Source organism: Pteropus medius, unplaced genomic scaffold (assembly GCF_902729225.1).
Source record: "Pteropus medius unplaced genomic scaffold, Ma_sr-lr_union100, whole genome shotgun sequence".
In the NCBI taxonomy this organism is placed as follows: domain Eukaryota; kingdom Metazoa; phylum Chordata; class Mammalia; order Chiroptera; family Pteropodidae; genus Pteropus; species Pteropus medius.
The window spans coordinates 6,267,743-6,293,260 of NW_024351543.1; the positions used below are offsets into that span (position 1 = coordinate 6,267,743).

At 31.8% G+C, this 25,518-nt stretch overlaps 1 protein-coding gene across 3 annotated transcripts in view; it reads left to right on the top strand.

The window, feature by feature from the left end:
• STXBP5L (syntaxin binding protein 5L) overlaps positions 1-25,518 on the top strand; it is a 260,367-nt gene that overhangs the window by 62,631 nt on the left and 172,218 nt on the right. For all 3 annotated transcript variants that reach the window (XM_039843137.1, XM_039843139.1, XM_039843138.1), the window contains exons 7-8: positions 337-400; positions 22,217-22,300. In XM_039843137.1, the coding sequence (XP_039699071.1) occupies positions 337-400; positions 22,217-22,300 (148 nt within the window). The remainder of the gene's footprint in view (positions 1-336; positions 401-22,216; positions 22,301-25,518) is intronic.

Genomic DNA, 25,518 nt, shown 5'->3' on the forward strand with positions numbered 1-25,518 from the left:
TGGCTGTATGTGTTCCTTTGTCTGTATAAGTAAAAGTTCAATTTCAAATTTTTAGAGGCTTTGATCTGGCAATAAACATGTACTATAATAAAGAATTCCATTGTTATGTGGATCTGTGTTCTTAAATCTGATGTTTTTTTAAATCACATCTATTTTAATGGAGTTAGTAGGAAAAACAAGTCCTAAAGAAAAACAATCTAAGACTCATGAATCTAAGTTAAACCCCAGAATAGTAGAAGAGTATTCCAGTATAATCCTAATTTCTTTGTCCCAGTCTCTAACAATAAGATGTTTTAATGTTTATTTTTTAATTATTGTTTTGAATTGATTTAACAGATCCACAAAGACTCATCCAGGTCCAGTTGTACATTTAAGCGATAGCCCAAGAGATGAAGGGAAAGTGAGTATTACAATACCATTATTCTTACATTTATTTTTCTTACTCTTGAATGAAAGTATTTCTTACTATTATTTGATAATGAAACATTTATAGCATGGTTCATAGCATTCAGTGTAATTTAAAATTAAAATATGTTGACTGATTGAGCAAATAAATGAATGAATAAATTATTCACACTAATAATGGTCGCATATTAAGTCTTTAGTTTTACCTAGATCTAAGGTTGATATTTAATTCTAGATTTTTGAGGAAGGTGTGTAACAAATGGAACAGTTTTAATTTACAAATATTCTATGCTTGAACTTAACAATATGACTATCTGTATTGTTACTCATTGGCCTCTGCTATTCAGTTTTGGTAATGATGAATGACAATATTAAATAATCATAAATTAGCCAATCTTGATTTTATAAGTAGGTAATAATATAGAAAATGTTCTCAGATTACAAAAATAATCCTATTCTCTTGATTATTCAAAATTGTCCTTTGATGATGAGGAAACAAAGTCAGTAACATGAAAAGATCTAAAGTGTCACTTTCACTTAAATATTGTCTAAGTATATAATTTTGGCTAAGTACTATAGCAAACTCATGAATAAATTATGTAGTATAGGTTTGGTTCTTTGTTTATTTTTAAGTGATAGAAACTGAATTAATCTAATAAATATTGAACCCGAAAGGCAAGTCCACCTGATGGCAATAGAAGGACGTTAGATTTCTTTAAATTGATCCACAAATACAATGTATTTATTATCAGGTATCATCAGAATTTATTGATTTTTAAGAACTCAGCTGATTCTAAAATTCATAAGAAAAAGAAAATATTTAAGAATAACTAAGACATTTTTGTAAAAGAAATACATTGTGATATTGGTACAGGGTTAGATCTAAATAGATACTCCAGACATGGTTCAGGCATTTGGGGAAATTTTGTACATTTTAGAGATGTTTTAGGACATGATAAACTGTTGAATAAATGGTGTTGGACAATTGGCTATTTTGAATTAAATAGTAAGATTTCTCTACCACATACCATTCACAGAAATAAATTCCAGATGGAGAAAATACGTAAATGTTAAAAATACAACTCAGGAAGTTTTTGAAGATACTGTAGGAAATGGGTTGTTACTGTGGAGTAGGCACTTCCTTGGGCAAGACATAAAACCTAAAATCATTGAGGAATATACCATAACAAGACAATCATGATAAGAGATGGACAACAAAGTGGGAGACAATATTTGCTACATATATATACAGCATATATAATGAACATGCAAAATATGTAAAGAACTTGTATTTCACAATAGGAAATCAATGGATAATGCTTAATAAATCAAAAAGTGGCAATAGAAATATATTTATGAATATGGGAAGTAAGTCTACTAGAAAAGACAATTATAAGAGTTGAAGGTGTGGTTGTCTTTTACCTCTAGAGAACAGGGTTTGACAGTGAGAAGGAAACAGCCTCACTAATAATCACTGGGGAAATGTAATATATCATTATTTTCTCCCATCGGACTGGTAAAATATTAAAATTTAAATATATTAATAATATCAGGTAATAGAAAATGTATTGAAAAATGGGCATCTAGTTACAGTAATAGTAGGTATATATATATATATATATACATACCAGTATAGGCAATTTGGCATTATCAACATTTAAAACATTTATTTATTATAACCTAGAAAATCCATTCCAGTTTACCAAGAGCTAAAATATTGAAAATAGCCTAAAGGTCTATTAATAGAGAAATGAATAAAGAAATGCTGATATATTCATACTGTGGAATGCTGTGCTGATATGGAAAGTTCGTTAAGCCACATCTTAAAAAAGAAAGTTGCAGAATAATAAGTACAGAATAAAACCACTTGAATAATCATTTGTATATTTACTTATGTATTCAAACACCCAAGGAAAAAAAAACCTGAAAGGATATGTATAAATCTGGGGAGGATACCGAAGATTGGAAGTGGGGAAAATTGTCAAAGGTGTTCTTATTTTGCTGTGTTGTTTAAAATTTTATGAAGGAATATAATGTGTATTAATTGTGTAATTAAAAATGAAAAAGAATGCAAAATAAATTAGTATTAGAGTCAGAAGATTATATGTTTGAATTATGGCTCTACTACTTATTAGCACATATCCTTGAATAAATCACTTGACTTCTTGTAGATTAGTTTTTCCATCAGTAGCCTTTTGCCACATAGAAGTTTTTGATTTTAATGTATTCAATTTTATCAGTCTTGATATCTGCATTTTGCTTCTTATTCAATAAATCTTTCCCTTCCTGGGGGAAAATATAATCCTATTTTTTTTATCAGTTTTAAAGCTTTGCATTTTACAATTAGATTTTAATCTGTATATGTAATTTATATTGGTTTGAGATAAGGGTATACTTTATTTTTACATGTCAATTAAATAGTCAATCTAGTTTCCAATGATGAAGGACATCTCACTAATATATCAAGTTTCCATATTTGGATGGACCTTTTTCTGGACTTTGTTGCACTGATATATTTATTATTTTCCTATTATAGCACAATTTAATGACTTTACAAAATACCTTGCTATCTCGTAGACTTTCCTCCTCCTCTCTCCCATATCTTGGCTTTTTCTGAACATTTATTGTAATATATGAATTTTAGGATAAGTTTATTAAGCTCTGTTGGAAATATTTTTTGTGATTTAGTTTGAAACTTGGACATAGTAATTAATTTAGAGAAAATTTACATCATTAGATATGAATATTCCATCCATAAACATGATATATTCATTTTGGCTTTATTTTATTTTTTTCTGTATAAGTTTGTAACTTTTTTCACAAAAATCTTACATATCTTTTGTTAGCTTAATTCTAAGTACCTTATAGACTTTATTGCTCCTGTAAATTTTCTTAAAATCAATTTCATAGTTGATTTTTAGTGTATAAAATATTACTGATTTTTGTTATTTTGTGTTCAACACATCACTGAATTTTTTATTTTTAATAGCTGTTCTTAGATTTTCTGAGATATTTTATTCTATATCTTAAAGTTTAGTAAATATAGACAGATTTTGTTTCATCCTTTCCAGTATTTATAGTTTTTAATGTACATATTTGTTTTGTTGCATAGAAACTCAGTGCAGTGTTGAATACAAATGGTTTTAATGGGAACTATATTTTGTTTCTAATCACAAAGGAAATGCCTCCAAGACTTCAACATTAATTAAGATGTTTGTTTCAGGTCTTTGGATGATTGCTTTTTGAAGTTAAAAAGTTTCCACCTATATTCAATATTCGAAGAGTTTTAAATTATGAATGGTATTGAATGCTTTTCCACATGTATCTAGATATATTTGTGCCAGTATCTGCCTATTGATAGAGATGCTATGGGCTAGAAATGCTTGGGGGCGATCCTTTGGGTCCTAGGTGATCCCCTATATTTCCCTTTTTGGAGCCAGTGTTGTGGCTGGACTGGTGTGTGTGTGTGTGTGTGTGTGTGTGTGTGTGTGTGTGTGTGTGTGTATGATTGCAAGGTGCACCTCAGCACATCCATCAGGGAACTTTTAAAAATCGCGTTTCTTACTCACAGGTCCTGGAGGGTACAGGGCGTGCTTAGGACCGCATAGCAAGGTTATGGATAGAGAGAGATAACATGCAGACCTGGGTCTCCTTTTCTTGGGATCGAAGGTGGGGCATCTCAGGTTTAGCAGGTTTAGTTTTTACTGGTTAATTTAAAACTTAAGAGCAGTAATTAAAGCATAGTAAGGGAAAAGCCAACCATCAAATTGTCAGTTATCTAAATCAACACAAGCTTTCTAAAAATGAGGGGAATTCATGGGTGAGAAATTCATGGATGGGCAGCCTGACTCTTTATCTAGTTCTGTAGTGGGTGACGTGTTAATTCAAGATGAATGTCTTTGAAGTGCATGCCTTGGCAATCAAAAGTTTGTCAGGCACTTGCATTACAATAAAAAAAAAAGCAGCTAACTGTCAAGCACTTATATTATAAAATGATTATTCCTTAATTTGTTATTTTGTTGAAATATGTCAATAGATTTTCTAATTTTAAACATTTTTGCATTTCTGGGATGAATTCAACCAAGAGGGGGAAACTTCCATTGAGGCTTGGCTGTTTGCTTCACCTTAGTTTTGGCAGGGTTAATCAACTTCAGGTGGTACTGTTTCCTGAAATTGACTGACTATGCCCTGAGACTTTGGCTCCTCCCTTTAATTCTGGATTCAGATGATGTGCCATACTATAAGGCAGGAGATTTGGCTTCCCAAACAGCTGCCACAGGGATCAAATGACACAACTTTGAAGTGAGGTGGTGTTCAACTTCTCATAGAGTAAAGTTTGACTCAGACAAGAAACATGAAATAATTTCACCCCCGTTTCCTCCCTATGGTAAGGCTATTTTTGAATCATGGTGTTTCCATGTAAACTGTTAGACATCCTGCTAGGCAAAGCAGATACACCTGCTAAATTACTGTGTCTTCTGCTTCTCTTCATGAAATAGTGGTTAGTGTGATAATGAATCATCTTACTTTTATTTTTTTTCTTCACTTTTCTTTATTGCAGCCCTAAGATTGCCTATCTCAGTGAAACATTAGCATTTAAGCCTTTCCTCAGGCTGTTTTCTACAGAATTCTGGTTAAGACAATATTTAGGAGAATTGTTCTAGATCAGGGATTGGAAACTACAGCCATGGGACAAATCTGGCATGCCATTGTTTTTGTACAATGTTTTATTGGAACACAGCCACGTTCATCCATTAACATATTATCTGTGGCTGCTTTCTTACTACAAGGGCAAGGCTAAGCAGTTGTGATAGAACTACATGGCCTGCAAAGCTTAAAATACTTACCATATAGCCCTTTACATTAACAGTTTGCTTACTGCTGTTCTAGATTGTAGACCCTCAGGATGAGATTTTGGGGTTGGGTTGCCTCCTAGCTAAAATCAAAGATCTCATTGAGGTTTTCAAGTTGTATTAAACCCTATCATACAGTAACATCACAGTTACTTGAAAGTTCTCCTATAATTAGTTGGGATGAGGGGCTGATGGATAGGTAAAACAATGGGAGATCAGGTACCTGTGGTGCTTAAATGATAAAAGGTGATGATAATTATAACATGGAATAAAATAGCTTCCTTTGATGGCATTTATATTATTTTCTATTCCAACATAAGTTATCAACAAAAATTAATAATTCAAAACAAAATAAATGTGTTATCTTACAGTTCTATAGGCCACAATTCCAACATAGTTTTCACTGGGCTAAAATCAAGATATTGGCAGGGTTGCATCCTTTCTGGTAGCTCTAGAGGAGACTGTTTTCTTGCCTTTTTCAGCTTTTATAGGCTATACACATTCTTAGGCTTACAGCCCCCTTATTCCATCTTCGAAGACAACATAATATCTCTCTGACCTTCCATCATCACATCTCTTTCTAACCACAACTGGGAAAGGTTTTCCACTCTCAAGGACTCATGTGACTAGGGTGAGCCTATCAAAGCACTGGAGACTGTTTGAAAATAAAGTTAAGTCTGTTAATTACTGATTTAAGGCATGCTGGAGGTCCTCTAAGCAGATTTAAAGGATGTCTTAACCTCCTGCAGCTCTAGGGAAGATTGCACTACTGACCAGCAGAAGTATCTCTTTCACTGTTTCCAGAGAACAGTTTTCCTTTTCTAAGAGACTGTGTAATGTAATGACCTCACCTGAAGTAATTTCCCTGCTTGATATTGTTTATCCTCACAAGACCAAACTCCAATCTCATTACCTGTACAGAACCAGATCTCAGATCTCAGCATAGCCTAGGATAGCATAAATCTTCCTCCAGGAAGAAAAAAAACTACATATTAAAGAAATGGAATAACCGCCAAGTATGTAGGAGTGTTTTTAAGGGTTTAAACTTAGGACCTACATAGTGGAGAGTTCATTTACATGGGGTCACTCAACCATGATTTGAGATGTAATGCTTTGGGAAGGACACATGAATCTGGTCCTAATCATTTGCTGGGGTGGCTTATTGAAGCCTGGACTCAACAGAGCATATTGTAAATAAAGCAGAGCTTGTTTGTGTGGTATTAAAGAAGTGATCAGATAACAAGGAGATGAGAATGTTAAAAAGGATATATTGTATTTGTCTTGGAAACTTAACTAGTGACTGTATTCCCTAGGAGGCTCCCAAGGACACTATCTTCATTTAACCTAATAAGGAATGCTCTGGAAAAATGAGTCTCAGCATATTTGAGAAGTTTGCTAATGGTTGTCCTTTTACTGGCTTTCATTGACAGTAGGAGATGATGGCAGAGAACCAGGCTCCATAATATTATGAAGATTAAATATCATGGATCGTGTAGGGGTCAGATGGCAATACTTAACCACTTGGCAATATGAACATAATTACCATAACAAGCAGCAAGGATGGAGTGGTAATGCAGGATCTATGGTAATAGCTTATATATCATGAACAAATTTGGTGGGTAGCTAACTATGATGTTTGATTTGCTTAATCAGAAAAAAAAATCAAGAACAGCTTAATTCTTAGCATTGACTACCAAAATGGAAAATCATAATGCCTGACCAGGTTTCCAGATATACATCAACTCATAGATCTAGAGCCTATTGACTGAAAGGGAGAGGCCAGTTGCCTCTGAAGAAGGACTCTGAAAGGCCCCCATAAGTACATATGGTAATTATAAAAGCATATGTGGTCATTTACAGGAGCAACTGTTTACTTTCTCAGTCGCTTTATCTATAGGGTCAGAGCAGACATTGTTACCAAGGGATCCAAAAAGTACTTGTAGTCCTTCAGTTATAGCCATGGCATATGGAACTAGGTAACTAGGTGATAAATGGAGTTTGAGCCCAAGTGTATCCCCTAGTAGGTCCAATGAGTATGTAGACACACTCATTTATTTTATACTCCAATTGTATAATTTGTACAGATGTGCTTAAAAACTGACATAATGCTTATATTGAATGCCTGACATAGGAATGAGAGTGATTATAGTTGGAAGGGACTAATGGAAATCCTGAGACTCTCTCCCTGCTAAGATTGTAAACAAAAGCCAGGCTGTGTCTCTGGAGGTGTTGCAGAGATTAGAACAATTATGCTCGAATGATGAAATGGTAGTGGATATTGATACAATCTTCTTGAATTTAATTATTTGAGTTCTGCTAAAAACAATATGAATCGAGCTTGGTGTTCATAGACCACTGTAAAATTAACCAAATCATAGCCCCAATCACAGCTGCCTTGCTGTTGTTACTTTTACAGGTACAGACTAACATATCCCATGTCACTTGATAAGCAATTATTGATTTAGTGAACTCAATATTCATCAGCATAGAGGATCAAAAGCAACTTGTTTTCATAGAAAGGCAAAGCAGTATAACTTCACAATCTTTTTCTAAAGCTATGTTATTTTTCCTTCTCCCTGTCATAATATAGTTCATTTTCAAAGCAATTGCTAGCATTCTGATGGGCTTTGTAGAGACTGAACACCTAATCAAATGACTTTGTAAGCTGAGTTAACTATGTAAGCATGAGTAAGATGTCATCATACTCATTGAGTCATACGATTGAGTGAGGGAAGTGACAATCCATTTTGTAATGAAAGTAGTATATTTAGGAAATCAGCCTTAAACTGCCCAGAAGGCATAACTAAATTAGGTAAATGGAAATTCCAGAATTTAATCTGTTGTAACAATGCCTTCTTTCAACCCACATATATGGTCTCATGTGGTGGGAGGGGAATACTTAAAACCAGCTGATGAAAGAGGACAGAATTCAGGTCTGGTTTATAGACACCACGTGATTGGTTGGTACATTTTGGACACAGACTACTGCTCAATTACATTTTAACTTAGGGGTGATGCTGAGTGACTTGATGAAGAAAAATCCTCACAGTGGATAGATACCCAAGCAGTATACTTGATTGTATATTTCATACGAAAAGTGAAACACAATAATAAAAATATCCAAAACCAAAAATTTCTACTTGGAAATTTAAAAAGTCTTTTTAAAACAACTACTAGGTCAAAAGAAAATACAAAATAAAATCAGAGAATATATAAAAATTAACATTAATGTAATGCTACATATAATTATGAAATATAATTAAAACAGTTATAAAATAGGTCATAGCCTTTAATACTTATGTGAACAAAAACTAGAAATTTAATTGATTTATTTATTTTTATTAAGTTTATTGGGGTGACATTGGTTAATACAATTATATAATTTTCAGGTATACATTATAATTTGACATCTGTATATTCTATTGTGTTTTTACCACCCAAAGTTTAGTTTCATTCAGCTACCATATGTTTGATCCCTTTTACCCACTTCACCCTCCCCTGTCTTCCCCTACCCCTTACCCTCTGGTAACCACTAGTCTATAGTCCATGTCCATGAGTCTCTGTTTGTCCTGTTCCTTTGTTGCTTTTAGGTTTATATCCCACATATAAGTGATATCATGTGATTTTCAACTTTTTCTGTCTCGCTTATTTCATTTAGCATGATTATTTCAAGACCCATCCATGTTGTTGCAAATGGCAGTATTTCATCTCTTCTTATGGCTGAGTGATATTCCATTGTATATATGTACCACAACTTCTTTAGCCAATCATCTATTATAGGACACCGGTTGCTTTCATGTCCTGGCCACTGTGAATAATGCTGCTATGAACATCGGTGTGCAAATATCTTTTTGGATATGAGTTTTCAAGTCTTTGGGGTAAATAAATACCCAGTAGAGAGATTGCTGGATCATATGGTAAATCAATTCTTAGTCGAAACATAGAAATTTAAATAAATTCAAAAGAAAGTCAATAAATTCAATTAACTCAACAAAAAGATAGAAAAAAAAACCACCAAGAAAATAAAGCAAAAGGAATCAGAAGAGACATGTAAAGATAAAAGCAGAACTTAAGGAGTTTTCCTGATTTTAAGCTATCTTATAAATTAATCAACATGCTGGTTCTTTGATTAGAACATAAAATATGCAAACTGCTATCTGACCTAATTAAGAAAGATAGGGAGAGAACAGGGTAACACAAATAATACCTGAAACAAGGAGGAAGCACACTAAAATTAAGAAAATTCTTACACTTTCCAATTAAGTTATTTTATACAACTCTGAGGAGATAGATTTAAAAGGCTAGGTAAAATGGGTAATTTCCTAGGGAAATAAATTTATCAAAATTAATATCAGTGGAGACAGAAAGTTTATGAGTGTGAGAAAGTTATTAAATTACTATTCCTATACAAAAGTGCCAGACCCAGATGGCTTTACAAGGAAATTTTACTATATTTTTAAATACTGTATAATTCCAATGCTACACAAACAGTTTTAAAGCAAGGGTCACCATTATGGCCAGTGGAATAAATCTGGCTGGCCTGCTATTACTGTAAATAAAGTTTTTTGGAGAGTGTATGGTCTAGAGAGTTTAAAATATTTACTGTCTGGTCCTTATAGAGAAAGTTTGATAATCTCTTTCTGAAGATATTTTTTAAAAAGGAAAATATACAAATTGCTTTTATTTTATGAATGAAAACTAAGACTGATAAAGGTTGCATGAAGAAAAGCATGGACTTATTGAATTTATTTCTATCAATGGAAAAGTCTTAAATAAATGATCAGAAGTCTTAAATAAAATATAACGGTATATTAAAAAACAACATACTGCCACAAATGTTGTTTTATTCCAGGGATGCAAGGATAGATACTATGAGAAAAATCCATCAATATGGTTTAAATGTTAACAGATCTAAGGAAAAAAATTATGATCACCTCCAATGATATTGAAAATGTCTTTAAATAATATTTAATACCTATTGTATTTATACTTTTGATCATGGCAAACTACCTTATTTCAGATCAGTTATTCCACTGGAAGAACTAAAAAATCTAGACAAAATATTTTTGAAAATCTGTTTGAGGGTGCAAGAGAGTGCCTAAGGTAGTGAAGATTTGTGCGCCCTAGATCCCAGAGAAAGAAACCCAGAGAGGTGAACCAAACATTTAGCATCACCTTTCCCTTCAAGGCATTTTCCTATTTCAAAAGAATGACTGAGATATTGAGTATCTAAATAGAAAGTTATTGGCTGAAAAACTAAACAGAATTTTCTGCAGTTTCATGGGACAGGAGGGTAGTGAGGATGAAAAAGAAGTTCAGGGGGAAGAGGGAGTCAAATGTAATGGGTAAAGGGAGGGTGAAGTGGGTAAAGGGGATCAAATATATGGTAGCTGAAGGAAACTGGACTTTGGGTGGTAAACACACAATAGAATATACACATGTCAAAATGTAATGCATACCTGAAAATTATATAATTGTATTAACCAATGTTACCCCAATAAACTTAATTTAAAAAAAAAAGTTCAGAGCAGCCCAAAATAAGGGTCTCTTGTAATCTCACCAAACTTTCAATGTGACCCCAAAGGGATATGCCCTATAAGTAAAACTGAATTGGAAATATACCAGCCCCCTAAATGACTGAAATCCTTGTTAACATTATCTCAATCTTTTTTATATTAATTTTAATAATAATTTTTTATATTGATTTGCCTTAGTCTAACTGCCTGACAAAGATAAAGATCAATTCTTTCTGGAAGAAGAAAGCATCATGCAGAACCTTTATCACTACATTTGTCTCATAATTAGCCTCTATACTTAAAAATAACGTGGTGTATATACAGTTCAGAGAAATCAGGATTCACCAGAAACTAATAGAGCAGACAGAAAGTAGAGATAGACTAACAGAAGGTTCAAATAACAATCATCAAACATGGACTTTAAAATAAGTGTGATTGAATTGTTTAATAAACTAAAAATGATGGAGGTTTCATCAGAGAAGGAAAAATAGAAAATAAAATAAATGATTATTTTTTTTTGTTCATTTGTTGCTTTCAGTTTTATATTCCACATATGAGTAAAATCATATGGTTCACAACTTTTCTGTCTGACTTATTTTGCATAGTATGATTATCTCAAGATCTATCTGTTGTTGCAAATTGTAGTATTTCATCTTTTCTTATGACTAATATTCCATCGTATATATTTGCAACATCTTCTTTAACCAATCATCTATTGAAGAACATTTTGATTGTTTCCATATCTTGGCCATTGTGAATAATGTTGCAATGAACATTGGCATGCATATTATCTTTACAGATAAATGTTTTCAAATTTTTAGGTCATATGGTAATGAACGAAACAAACAAACAATAACTCATAGACACAGATAACAGTTTAGTGGTTACTAGAGGGAAAGAGAGGAGGGAAGGAGGAAGGTAAATAAGAGAAGGTGGTCAAATATATGATGACAAAAGGAGATTTGACCTTGGGTGGTAAACATACAATGCAATATATGAATGATGTATTATTGAATTATACACTTGAAGACTATATAATTTTATTAACTGATGTTATCCCAATTAATTTAAAAAATTAAAAAATAACTGATTATAAATAGATGAAGAGAGAATTAGTGACCAGGAAGATATGTTAGAAGAAAATATCCAGACTAAAGCATGGTGAGAGAAAGGATAAGGAACATTTGGAATCAATTGTTAAAATGGCCATACTAATCAAAGCAATCTATAGATTCAATGCAATCCCTATGAAAATACCAATGGCATTTTTCGGATTGCTAGAACAAATAACCCTAAAATTTATATGGAACCATTAAAGACCTCAAATAGCCATGACAATATTGAGAAAGAACAAAGTTGGAGATATCACACTACCTGATATCAACTATACTACAAGCCTACAGTAATTAAAACAGCATAGTACTGGCATAAAAACAGATACATTGATCAATGGAACAGAATAGAGAGCTCAGAAATAAATCCATGCCTATACGCTCACTTAATATGTGAAAAAGGAGGCAAGAATATACAATGAAGTAAACACAGTCTCTTCAATAAATAGTGTTGGGAAAATTGGACAGATACAAGCAAAAAAAAAAAAAAAAAAGAAAGAAACTGGACCACTTTCTTACACCTTATACAAGGATAGACTCAAAATGGATTAAAGACTTAAATGTAAGACCCCCAAACCATAAAACTTCTAGAAGAAAACATAGGCAATAATCTCTCTGATATTGCTAGTAGTAATTTATTTTTGGACATATCTTCTTGGGCAAGGGAAACAAAACAAAAAAATAAACAAATGGGACTATATCAAATTAAAAAGTTTTTGCACAGCAAAGGAAACCATCAACAAAACAAAAAGACAACCAACTGAAAGGGAGAAGATATTCATATATGATACATCTGATAAGAGGTTAATATCCAAAAATATATAAAGAACTCATACAACTCAACAACAAAAAACAATCCAAGGAAAAAATGGGCAGAAGACCTAAACAGATATTTCTTCAAAGAGGAAATACAGATGGCCAATAGACATATGAAAAGATGCTCAAGATCACTAATCATCAGAGAAATGCAAATTAAAACCACAGTGAGATATCACCTCACACCTGTCAGAATGGCTACCATCCATAAATCAAAAAACAAGTGTTGGCAAGGATGTAGAGAAAAGGGAACTCTCATACACTGTTGGTGGGATTGCAAATTGGTACAGCCACTATGGAAAACAGTTTAGAGGTTTTACAAACAATTAAAAATGAATATACTTTTTGATCCAGTAATTTCACTTCTGAGTGTTTATCCAAAGAAAACCAAAACAATAATTTGTAAAGATCTATGCACCCCTATGTTCATGGCAGCACAATTTACAATAGCCAAGATATAGAAGGAACCTAAATGTCCATCAACAGACAATTGGATAAAGAAGTTATGGTTCATAAATACAATGGAACATTACTCAGCCATTAAAAAAATGAAATCCTACCATTCGCAATGACATGGATGGACCTGAAGGTTATTATGCTGAGTAAAATAAGTCAGAGAAAGATAAATACCATATGATTTCACTTACATACAACATCTAAGGAACAAAAAGAACACACTAATCAGAAACAGAATCACAAACATAGAAGACAATCTGGTGACGGCTAGAGGGGAGGGACGTTGGGGAACTGGGAAAAGGGGTGAATGGTTAAAGAAGTACAAATTAGTAGTTAATAAATGGTTATGGGGATGGCGAGCATGGCATAGGAAATGCAGTTAGCATTAATGTGATGGCTAGGTAGAGAGCCAGAGGCCAGAAAGAGCAATCAGGGAGATCATTTATAAACTATATAAATGTCTAAATGATATACTGTATACTTAAAACTAATAATAAAGTAAAAACAAAACAACATTTGGACATTGTGAAGATGTGTAATACATGATAGAGTTGCAGGAGAATGTGACAGCAGCAATGTTTGAAAAATGAAAGGATGATAATATTTCCTAAACTGATGATAGACATTGAAATAAAAAATATACAACAGGCTTAACAAAAATAAAGTTCACCTAGGCATATCAAAGACAAAGAAAAATTAAAAATTATCACAGAAACATATCTTTTCATAGTCTATTGGCCATCTGTATTTCCTCTTTGGAGAAATATCTGTTCAGGTCTTCTGCCCATTTTTTAATTTTTTTTTTTTATTGTTGTATGAGTTCTTTCTGTATAGAAAGAAAAAATTTAAAAGCAGTAAGACTAACACTAGACATCTCAACAGAAAAGTGGGAAATGAGGAAAACTGAGTGATAATGTACTGGGGAAAAAAGAAACTGTCTACACAGAATTCTATACTCTACAAAAATATCCTTAAAAACATGTGATGAAATTATTGCAACTTAAAATAGTTTGCAATAATTTATTAACAGCAAGTGTGCTCTAATGAAAAAATAAAGGAATTTCTAAGAAAATGAAATCAGCCCATTATAAAAGAACTGAGATGAAAGAGAAATAAAGAACAACATACGTGAGTAAATATAAGAGAACATTTTATAAAAATAAAAATGACTTCTGGGAGTGTCATATATTGAGAACTAAAATACAAGTTAAAAGTAGGTTAAAAGTTGGGATGAAGTCCAATGAGTTAAAGTTCTAAGGTCTTTATAACTTCTAAAAGTATCACAAGTAGTAATTTACATTATAGTTTGATAAGTTATGGAAATGTTTTGTATTCTAAACTTATATAATGGACAAGTTAATAGAGTAGGAAACTGGAATAATAAAAATTTATTAACCCAAAGAAAACAATAAAGGAGAAAGTAACGTTAAACAGATGGGACAAATACAAAACAAGTAGATAGATTTGTTCTAAAATATGTCAGCAGTTATATTAAATGCAAACATTTAATAGGCTAAAGGACAGTAATTTGCAGATGTGTCAAAACAACAATTTGTATTATAAGAGACACAGTTTAAACTAAAGGATATAAAAGAGTTGAATGTAAAAGGATTGGAAAAGATATAGTATGTAAACCCAAAGCAAAGAGAAGTGATATAGCTATACTAATATCAGGCAAAGTAGATGTCTTTGTCAGCTTATGCTGCTATAACAAAAAATGCCATAGACTGAATGACTTAAACAACAAACATCTATTCCTCATAATTTTAGAGGCTGGAAAGTCTAAAAGCAAGGTACCAGCGGACTTGGTATCTAGTGAGGGCCTGGTTTCTAGATGGCCATCTTTTCACTGTGTCCACACATGGTAGAAGGATAAGATAGCTGTCTGGAGTCTCTTTTATAAGGGTACTAATCCCATTCATGAGAGTTCTAGTTTCATGACCTAATCATCTTCCAAAGGCCCCACTTCTTCATACTATCACATTGGGAGTTAAGATTTCAATAAATGAATTTTAAGAAGACACAGACATTTACTTAGTCCATAAAAGCAGACCTAAAGGCAAGAACTTTTTCTAAGGAGAATATTTTGTAATAGAAATATAGTGACTTCAACAGGAAATGTAATAAATAATAATAATAATAATAATAATAATAATAATAATAATAATAAATTTGTATATCCTATTAACAGAGCTTCATATTGTATAGGCCGTGCATAGTACCATATTAACTGAAACATATGCATATCAGAACCATGTTTTTGGTTTCCATGATTCCTTGGGAGTTGCGTATGTGCATGTTAATTTAACAGAACTAAAAAATATAAAGCAAACGACATAACTAAAATGAAAAATACTCAAATCCACAGTCGTTGCTAGAGAGTTTAATATACCTCTCTGAGTCATTGAGAGAATAAACAAACAAAGAAATAGTGAGAACAAAGAAAATTTGAACAACTTGATTAACCTAATTGATGGTATAGTACATTACACCCAATACCTTCAGACTACACATTATATTCTAAATGTATATGAAGTATTTACCAAAGTTGTACATTTGTTGAGCCATAAAACATGTTTCAACAAATTCAGAGGATTAAAATGATACACAATATGTTCTCTAACCACAGGATAATTTAGCAAGATTACCAATCAAACACAATAGGAAATTTCCCAAATGTTTACTAATTAAGCAATATACTTCTGAATAACTTACATGTCATGAAGAAATTAGTATTAAAATTAGAATATATTTTAAATTAAATTATAATAGAAATGTGGCATGTCAAAACTTGCAGAATGTAGCTAAACCTCTGCTTAGAGGGAAATTTAGATTTTTATTGCATTTATTAAAAAGTAAAGAAAAGCTGAAAATCAATAATCTTAGTATAAAGATTGAAAAATAATGAATTAAACTCAAAGTAGAAGAAGGATAAAGATGTGATGGTTAGTTTTATGTGTTAACATGACTGAGCCTTGGGGTGCCCAGATATTTGGCTGAATATTATTCTTGGTGTTTCTGTGAGGGTGTTTTGGGATAAGATTAACATTTAAATCAGTAGACGGAGTAAAGCAGATTGGCCTCCCTAATGTGGGTAGGCCTCATCGAATCAGTTGCCTGAATAGAATAAAAAAGGCTGACCTTCCTCCAAGTAAAGAGAATTCCTCCTGCCTGACTGCTTCTATACTGGGATATAAGCTTTTCCCGCCTTCAGATTTGGTCTGAAACATCAGCTCTTCCTAGATCTCAAGCTTGCTGGCCTTCAGATTGAAATTACACAATCAGTTCTCTTGGTTCTCAGGCCTTAAGACTCAGACTGGAACTACATCAGCTCTCTAGGTCTCTAGTTTGCCAGCTCACCCTGCAGATCTTGGGACTTGCCGGCCTCCATAATTGTGTGAGCCAATTCCTTATAATAATCTCCTTAAATGCACGCGCGCGTGCGCGCGCACACACACACACACACACACACACACACATATGTACATCCTGTAGGTCCTATTTCTCTGGAGAACTCTGACTAATACAATGCATGAGAGAAATAATTAAAAGAAATGGAAAACAAAAATGTCGTACCTTAGCAAAAATAAAAGTTGATTTTGTGAAAACACTAATAAAAGTGATGCATCTTTATCAAGCCTGATCAAGAATCAAAAAGAGAAGGCACAAAGGAACACAACCAATTTGCATTCATCCCAGGACTAAAAAGTTGTTTTAACTTTTCAAAATCAGTGTAACTAGATTATTAACAGAAATAATAAAAATGTATGACAATAAAAAGGTACATAAGAAGCATTTGATAAAATTCAACTTCCCTTCATGATAAATAAAAAAAACTCTTGTTATATTAGGAAAAGAAAGGAACTTTATTAATCTGAACTGTGTTAATTTACTCAAAATATGAAAATTTTTATTTCCTCCTTAATGGTGAATTAATAAAATTTTTTCTCTTCTTATAAGAAATGAGATACAGATGCCAACTATATACATCTTCTATTTAACATTGTATAGCTGTTAACAATATTAATTTTTAAAGAAGATAAGAAAGAATTAGAGTCTCATATACAGTTTGTGGAAATGAAAACTGGTACAATTTTCAAGAAAGAATATGTTATGTATAATTCCATTTATATAAAATTCAGAAATAGATAACAGTAACCTATAGTGTTAAAAGTCAAGATAGTAGTTACGTTTAGAGAAGAGGATGAAAATATTGACTGGGTAAGGATATGAAATAGGCTTCTGAGTGTCTTGAACTGTTTTTCTTTTATTACTTGTTTTCCTATTTCTTGACCTAGGTAGTAGTTTCATGGATTTGTTCGCTTCATCATAATTCATAAAAGACACATCTATAATTTATGTACTTTTCTCTAGACTTCAATAAAATAGTTCTTAAAAAATTAAACACCTATTCATTTATAAAATGAATAAAAATGAATTAATTCATATGTACTTTAACTATGTATATGTTAAAAAACACATAGAATTCAGGACTTTAATAGGGAAACACTAGAGGCATTAGTACTAAAGTCAGGAAGGAAGCAAGGATGCTTATCCTCTCCACCACTTTTAACACTATAGGATTTTTAGTTATGTGGTTAGATAAGTACAAATCGCTAAAAGAATAAAAATTGAAAAGGAAGAAGTGAAAGAGTCTCTATTTTAGATTATATGATAATGTACTTGGCTTGCCTAAGAAAATCAACATTAAAATGAATACCAACAATAAAAAAATTTAGAGAGTAGCATGCTAAAATGCAACCACAGAAAAAATATCCTCTTAGAAGAGTCAACGAAGAGAAGATCCCATATAAAATGGCAACCAAAAATTCAAAATAATTAGCTCTAAAATTAACAAGAAAATCTATATATGGAAGACTTTCAAACTTTCTGAAAGATATAAAAGTATACTTGAAAAAGTGAAAGGTATTCTTTGCTCTTAGATGACTCATTTTTTTCTGTTTCCTGTTTCCTATTTTAAAAAAATTTTCTAAACCTTGAAAACTTTATGCTAAATGAAATAAGCCCAACATAAAAGGCAAATACTGTATGATTCTACACATATAAAATATTTAGCATAGCCAACTTTATAGAGGCAGAAAATAGACTAGTGTTTACCAAAAAAAAAAAAAAAAATCCTAGTGTCAAATGCTTATATCAGTAAAAAATTAAAAATTTTCTTCTTTTCATGAATGAAACCATAAATTTCTCTGTTGATGAAGATTCATCTGTATTCCACAAGTTTCAATGAGGTGTTTCTCTTCTTTTTTATTTTATACATTTCACCATGATTTCTTCTTTGCCATCAATTATTTAGAAGTATATTTTTTAGTTTTCAAATATTTTTGTCAGTGACTTTTGATTTTATTGTTGTTAGTGAATATAGTGTCTATAATTTTGATTCTTGGTATTTAATAATTTAACAGATATTTATCAGATACTTTTTATCCTTAGATACTGTTCCAGGTTCTAATGATATGGTAGTGAAAAAGTCACCCTACTTCTGTGCTTTTATGGTACTTACATTCTATTATGGGATATATATATATTTTTAAATTATATATATAATATATAATTTTATGAAATATAAATTAATATATATATTTTTGGTTTGGTGTGGTCAGATATGATTGCAGAATGATCTTGTTTTTGTCTTCATACATCATGGTCACAGAGTGACCTTGTCTGCTATCTCCTGGGTGTCAGGGCTGCTTTTCTCTGTCTCAGTTCTCTAAGTAATTCAAATGTCTTTTCGTATTTGCTATATTATAATCTTATATAATTATCTCCATGATTTATGACATTTTGAGGTTTAGTATTTTATATTTTGTGATCTGCTGAGGCTACTGCTAGTAATGTTTCACAACCTTTATCTTTCAAATGTTTACTTTGAAAATATATGATAGCATTGTTACTATGTCATTAAATCTTTGGGCTCAGATTATGAAAGATTATATTATTAATTTTCTGGCTTAAGTCAGATATTCCAAACTTTTTGATTTACAAATTTTGTTTCCATATACTCTATAGGAATTTTTTCTTATATACTGAGAATTGGTTTTATTGTTTATCAGTTTCTCTGATATGTAAAAATATAGATTTGAAGTTAAAACATATTTTAGTATAGTATGCATATATATGTACATATATACATATATGTATACATATAAATTTATATATATAAATTTTATTTTAAGAAATATTCTTTAAATTTATACTTAATTTTGACTTTTTAAATTTAGAGTCATTATGCCATTTATTTTAATTCAGTATGTAAAGAGGCTCATATATTTTGTCAAATCAGTTTAAAAATTTATTGTGTATGTGCACTAGGAGAAGAATGTACAATCTGGTGTGATAGGATGAAAGGTTCTAAATGTTGATTATGTCCAATTGGTCTAATGTGTCATTTAAGGCTGATATTTCTTTATTGATTTTCTGTTTGGATGATCTGTTCATAGCTGTGAGTGGGGTATTTAGGTCCCCTGCTATCATTGTGTTTTTGTCAGTTTCTCCTTTTAGTTCTGTTAGTAGTTACTTTATAGATTTTGGTGCTCCCTATCTTAGAGCATATATATTGATAAGTGTTATGTCTTCTTGCTTTATTGTTTCCTTTATCATTATGAAACGTGCATCTTTGTCTCTTGTTACCTTTTTTATCTTGAAGTCTATTTTATGAGATGTAAGTATGGCTACACCTGCTTTTCTCTGAATGCCATATGCTTGGAGTATCGTTTTCCATCCTTTCATTTTGAATGTATATTTATCCTTGCAGCTGAGATGTATCTCTTGAAGGCAGCATATGGTTGGGTTTCATTTTTTGATCCAATCTGCTACTTTATTCCTTTTTATTAGTGAGTTCAGTCCATTTACATTTAGGGTGGTTATAGATATATGAGGCTTTCCTATAGCCATTTATCTCTTGTTTCTTGGTAGCTTGGTGCCTCCATTGTTTCTTTTCCCTTGTGTTTCTTTATTTTAGTTTGGTGGTATTCTATGATTTTTACCTCTGTTCTCTCTCTTTTTATACTAATGTTCAAAATATATACAGACTCATACAATTTAACAACAAAAAACAATCCCATTAAAAAATAGGCAGAGGACCCGAACAGACACTTCTCCAAAGAAGACATACAAACAGCCTACAGACATATGAAAAGATGCTCAACTTCACTAGCTATTATGGACATGCAAATCAAAACCATAATAAGATACCACCTCAAACCTGTTAGAATAGCTATCATCAGGAAGACAAATCATAACAAGTGTTAGAGAGGTTGCGGGGAAAAAGGAACCCTCATACATTGCTGGTGAGAATGTAAACTGGTACAGCCACTCTAGAAAACAGTATGGAAGTTTCTCAAAAAAAATTAAGAATAGAATTACCATATGACCCAGCAATCCCCCTTTTGGGTGTCTATCCCCAAATTCGAAAACATTTATCTATAAAGATATATGCACTCAAGTATTCATTGCAGCATTATTCACAGTGGCCAAGATATGGAAACAACCAAAGTGTCCTTCAATAGATGGTTGGATAAAGATGTGGCACATATATACAATGGAATATTACTCAGCTATAAGAAAAGATGAAATACTGCCATTTGTGACAACATGGATAGAGCTTGAGATTATCATGCTAAGTGAAATTAAGTCAGACTGAAAAAGTTAAGAACCATATGATTTCACTCATATATGGGATATAACACTGAAAGTAATAAATGAGCAAGACAAACAAACAGAGACTCATGGACATGGACAACAGTTTGGTGGTTACCAGAGGGAAAGGGGGAGAGGGAAGGTAGATAAGGATAAAGGAGGTCAACTATATGGTGATGGAAGAAAATGTAACTTTGGGTGGTGAACACATAATGCAGTATACAGATGATATATTATTGAATTGTACACTTGAAAGCTATATAATTTTATTAACTAATGTCACCCCGATAAATTTAATAAAAAACTTTGGTTTAATAACAAAACATTTAAATATATGCTGTAGCTTCAAAAATAAAATACATTGCTTTCCTGACCCTGATGTTTGAAATTTTGATTATTTCCTGTTAAAACTACTAGCTGGTCTGTTACTTTTTGTGTTCTGTTATAAAATTTTGAGATAAGTGATTAGGTCTCAGGCTGCTATTAGAGGAATAACTTATAACCACCACTGTATTTTCTGTTTTATCACTGTTTTTTTTTTTTTTTTTTAGAATTACTGAAACATCACACTGTATAAGAATATCAACAAATAGTAGTAGATTTCTAGAAAGTCATCTTAAGGCAAATCCATGGGAAATATTATCACTATTTGAACATTGGTCTATTTTTATCCTTCCTGATTTTTTAATCAATGATAGGTTAAATTTAACAGAATGAAATAACTCAGAATATATTAAAGTAAAAGTCATTCAGCACTGTTTAGCTGAATGACTGAGTTTTTAATATGATCTTATAATTATCTATTTTCAGATTCTTTTATGTTAAAATGAAGAACATATATTTTACTTGTCTTATTTATTGATTTATAAACAAATATTGACCATTTTTAATGATGTGACTCTCTAGAATACCTTTGTGAACTTCTAAGGGTTCATAAATCTGAGTTTGAAATGCTGTTATAAGTCAAAGAAAAGAGGATTTGATACAGAGAAAACTGATGCCAAATTTATGGCCACATTTTTTAAGTGCATAAGATGGAATGGAGTTATACATAGTTTATCAAACTTATCTCATTTAATCCTTTATTTCGTCTTTATTTTCTAGCTCTTGTTTTATTTTAATTTTCTTATTTTTATGTTGTGTTATGTATATTTTCATTTCCTCAATTCCTCTTTGGAATGTGGCATATTTAATTGGTAAATGTTTATATCGAAGTAGCTTATTTGTCAGTTTTTTTAAAATGAAGGAAAAATATTCAGGATCTGGAAAAATTGGTATTCTAAATAAAGTTGTATTATGTAGTATGATTTTGCTTTATTGTATTACCATTAAACTTTATTTAGAGCAAGTTAAAATTAATGTTAGAATTACAAAAAATGATTGTTCTTATGTTTTCCAGCTGCTAATAGGTTATGAAAATGGTACTGTAGTATTCTGGGACTTGAAATCTAAAAGAGCAGAACTGAGAGTTTATTATGATGAGGTAAGTTATTTCTATTGAAATATTTGAACAAGTATTGTGACTTTGTACTTATGTTCTACTTTTAAGCTTTGTATGTTACCAACACTTTTATCATTGGAAAACTGCCTAGTTATGACTCAATGCCTCACACTGACTATTGTATTTGCACAAGTTCCAACTCTGGGTTGTTCTCCTGAGTGGGAATTCTGCCTTGACTGCCCATTATTGGGCACTTTTTGGCATCCTTTATATACTTTGGCATCTATTACCCGTACTGTATCTCCAGCTGCATCTGAACTCATTTTCCTTTCTTTAGGCTTTGCGTGCTTTTGTCCCGACTCATTGCCCTTAAGGTCGCTAAAGACTCTATTTACATCTCCCTTAGAATATTCTTTTCCTGTGGCAGAAAGTTTAAGTAGTCAGTTTGAATGGTCTTATCTTCTAATATTTGCCTTCTTAGCATAAAGTGAGATTTTGTAAATAGTAATACTTAATAATAAGACTCAATAAGATCTTGAAGTAGGTTTTATTATACATAGTTGAGACTAATTAGAATTTCATTTAGAGAAAGCAATGAACTTTTCATCAAGGAATAGTTTCTGAAGTGATACTTCAATTGTTCAGAAATTAACTCTAGGCCATTAATTATTTCCCCTTTCAGAAAAGACTAATGAAGACAGTGAGGCTGGGGGCAAAAGGCGGAAAAGGAGAATTCTCTTTTGTAGCTATGAAAAATAAAGTTGATCATCTATGTTGTCAATTAAATTCTGAAACGGGTAGAGTGAGGAGAGATAGGAGGAAATATAGGTCAAAAATTGCAGTGTAGTATCACCCACACTTAAATGGGAAGAATGCTGAAGAATTTAAGGCAAAACTGATATAAAATAGAAAAAGAAATTTAAACATTTTTTTAGAACCCTTCTTTTGTGTGCTTCCTCCTTTCCTCTTATAGTGGTTTAATTCTTAAGTTTTGTGCTTAAAAATAGCCAAAGGTTTATAGATAATTTGGTCATGATTGGTGAAAGATACTCTGGCAAATTATGTTATATAAATATACTCTTTATGATGAACTTGGGGGGCATCTTGAATCATAAGGAAAGAAGGTCGTAGGGAGCCAAGCTAGGATTTTCCTTTTGTTAAATACACAAAATATAAAGATGTGGATGGAGATTGCTCCCTCTCTCAAGACTGGTAGCTAGATAATAGTCCAAATACAATCTGTGCATTTAGCCAGTTGGAACTAGAATAGAGCTAAAAAGGAAATCTAGAGGAAAATATGGAATCAGCTGGGTTTCCTATGGCTTTAAATAGTGTAGAAGGAACATTTCTAACTTTGAGCAAAAATAATTTTTGAAATAAATGTTTAAAAAGATTAACAATGTTTAAGTAAGTCAGTAAAATACTACACTAAACCTATTTTATACCTAGAAATAATTTTAAATATTGATTTATACGATATATGTACCATTTCTTTGCTATCTCACCTTTTCAGTATATCTTTTACTAACAAGATTACCATTTTCAGACATAGTCAGATTATGTAATTCTCTACCTCTGAACCTTTGAATGGCTTCCAATTGTCAACAGTACAAAGTTTTTATTTTTTGATATGAGATTTAAGGCCCTGGTACCATCTTTTTTCTTCAGTTAATTCTTCTATACACTCTTTACATTTCAGACATGTTATTCACTATCTCCTAAACATATCATTTATTACCACCTCCAAGCCTTTGCTCCTGCTAATTTCTTATCATGAATTCCTTTCTCTTTGGCATATTGAAATCTTATAAATTCTTTAGCCACTGTAAAACTATTTGGACTATCTAACTAGTCCCTTGATTAATAACCACGGATGGATTGAGAGTTTTTTTTTATCAATCCAAACTCATTTTCAAAAATAACTATATGAATTTTACTTCCACATCAGCTGTGAAATTTTTGTTTTATTACATTAATATTTCTTAAACAATCTCTCACAGAGAAATCTCTCAAGAATTTGATATGAGGCTAACCTTTTAATTCCTTGAGTAACTGCCATTTCTCTTTTTTTTTCGTATCATCACCCAGCTTTTTGGGTTTCCTTTTTCTTTTTGTTTTCAAAAAATTCAATCACAGCCACTGAGTTGACCACACTGGCCAAATTCTGTTTTCTATCTTTTATAATTCTTCTTGAATTAGTTTTATTATATTTTGCTTTTTAGAAGACCCTTAAAGTCCTTTCTAAGAAAAGAGTAGGGTATAAACAAATAGAAATTGAATATTTATTCCTTAAGTTAGTTCAAATCCCAGCTTTCAATATTTCCACTATTTGACATCCTCCTCTCTAGTAACTAGTTGGTTTTACATATCTACTCTGTACAATAGTTTTATAGTACTTACTTGTTATGATTTTGTGTTGTAGCTATTATTTTTGTATCTATTTTCTCTAGTAGGTAGAAATTCACTGGTATAGGAAGAAGGGTTAGGGCTGGAGACATTTTCTCTGCTCCCACTGTTTGTAAAAGGCAGTCTGAGAGAACTTTAAATTGACTAAGGTTCATCCAAGTTAACATGTAGAGGAAGCAAAAAGTAACATTTCCCTCGAGCCAGCTATAACCATGAGAAGAAATAAGCAAAGGAGAAGATAAAGAAGAGTGTTCTCTCCCTCCCCAACTGCATCTTGAACCCTGGCAAAAAATAAATCTTCTCTGCCTAGTAATGAAGAACGGGGTGAGAGAAAAACATGTCTAGAGTTTCATGCTATTTTTTACACTTAATTAAATCTTATTTATCTTTTCAGGTACAGCTTATATCATATTTCCTTTACGATATGTCTAATGATTACTCTAGCTGTCAATTAGCTGTAACTCTAATATTACTTATTGTTTGGAAGTTCATACACATTAGTCTTTTCTGTCTCACTATTTTTTTAAGTTCCTTTAAGGAAAGGATCATGTCATATACATCTATTCAGCTTTTATGTCTACTATAGCTTGTCCCATAGTGCTTAGTACATTATCCAAGTTCCATATGTTTAGAAAAAATACCAAGGATGTGGGCACGTATGATGACATTAATTGCTTGTTCATTCAACATATATTTTTTTGCAAGACACTGTACTACCACTGGGAGTAAAACAATTTAGGAAAATGGAATAGTACTTCTTAATTCACAACAACAGAGTGAACTTGTAAATATAAAAAAAAAAATTGTGAACTCTTCTTGCTTCAAATCAATTTAAATTGTTTATGTTAGAGGCA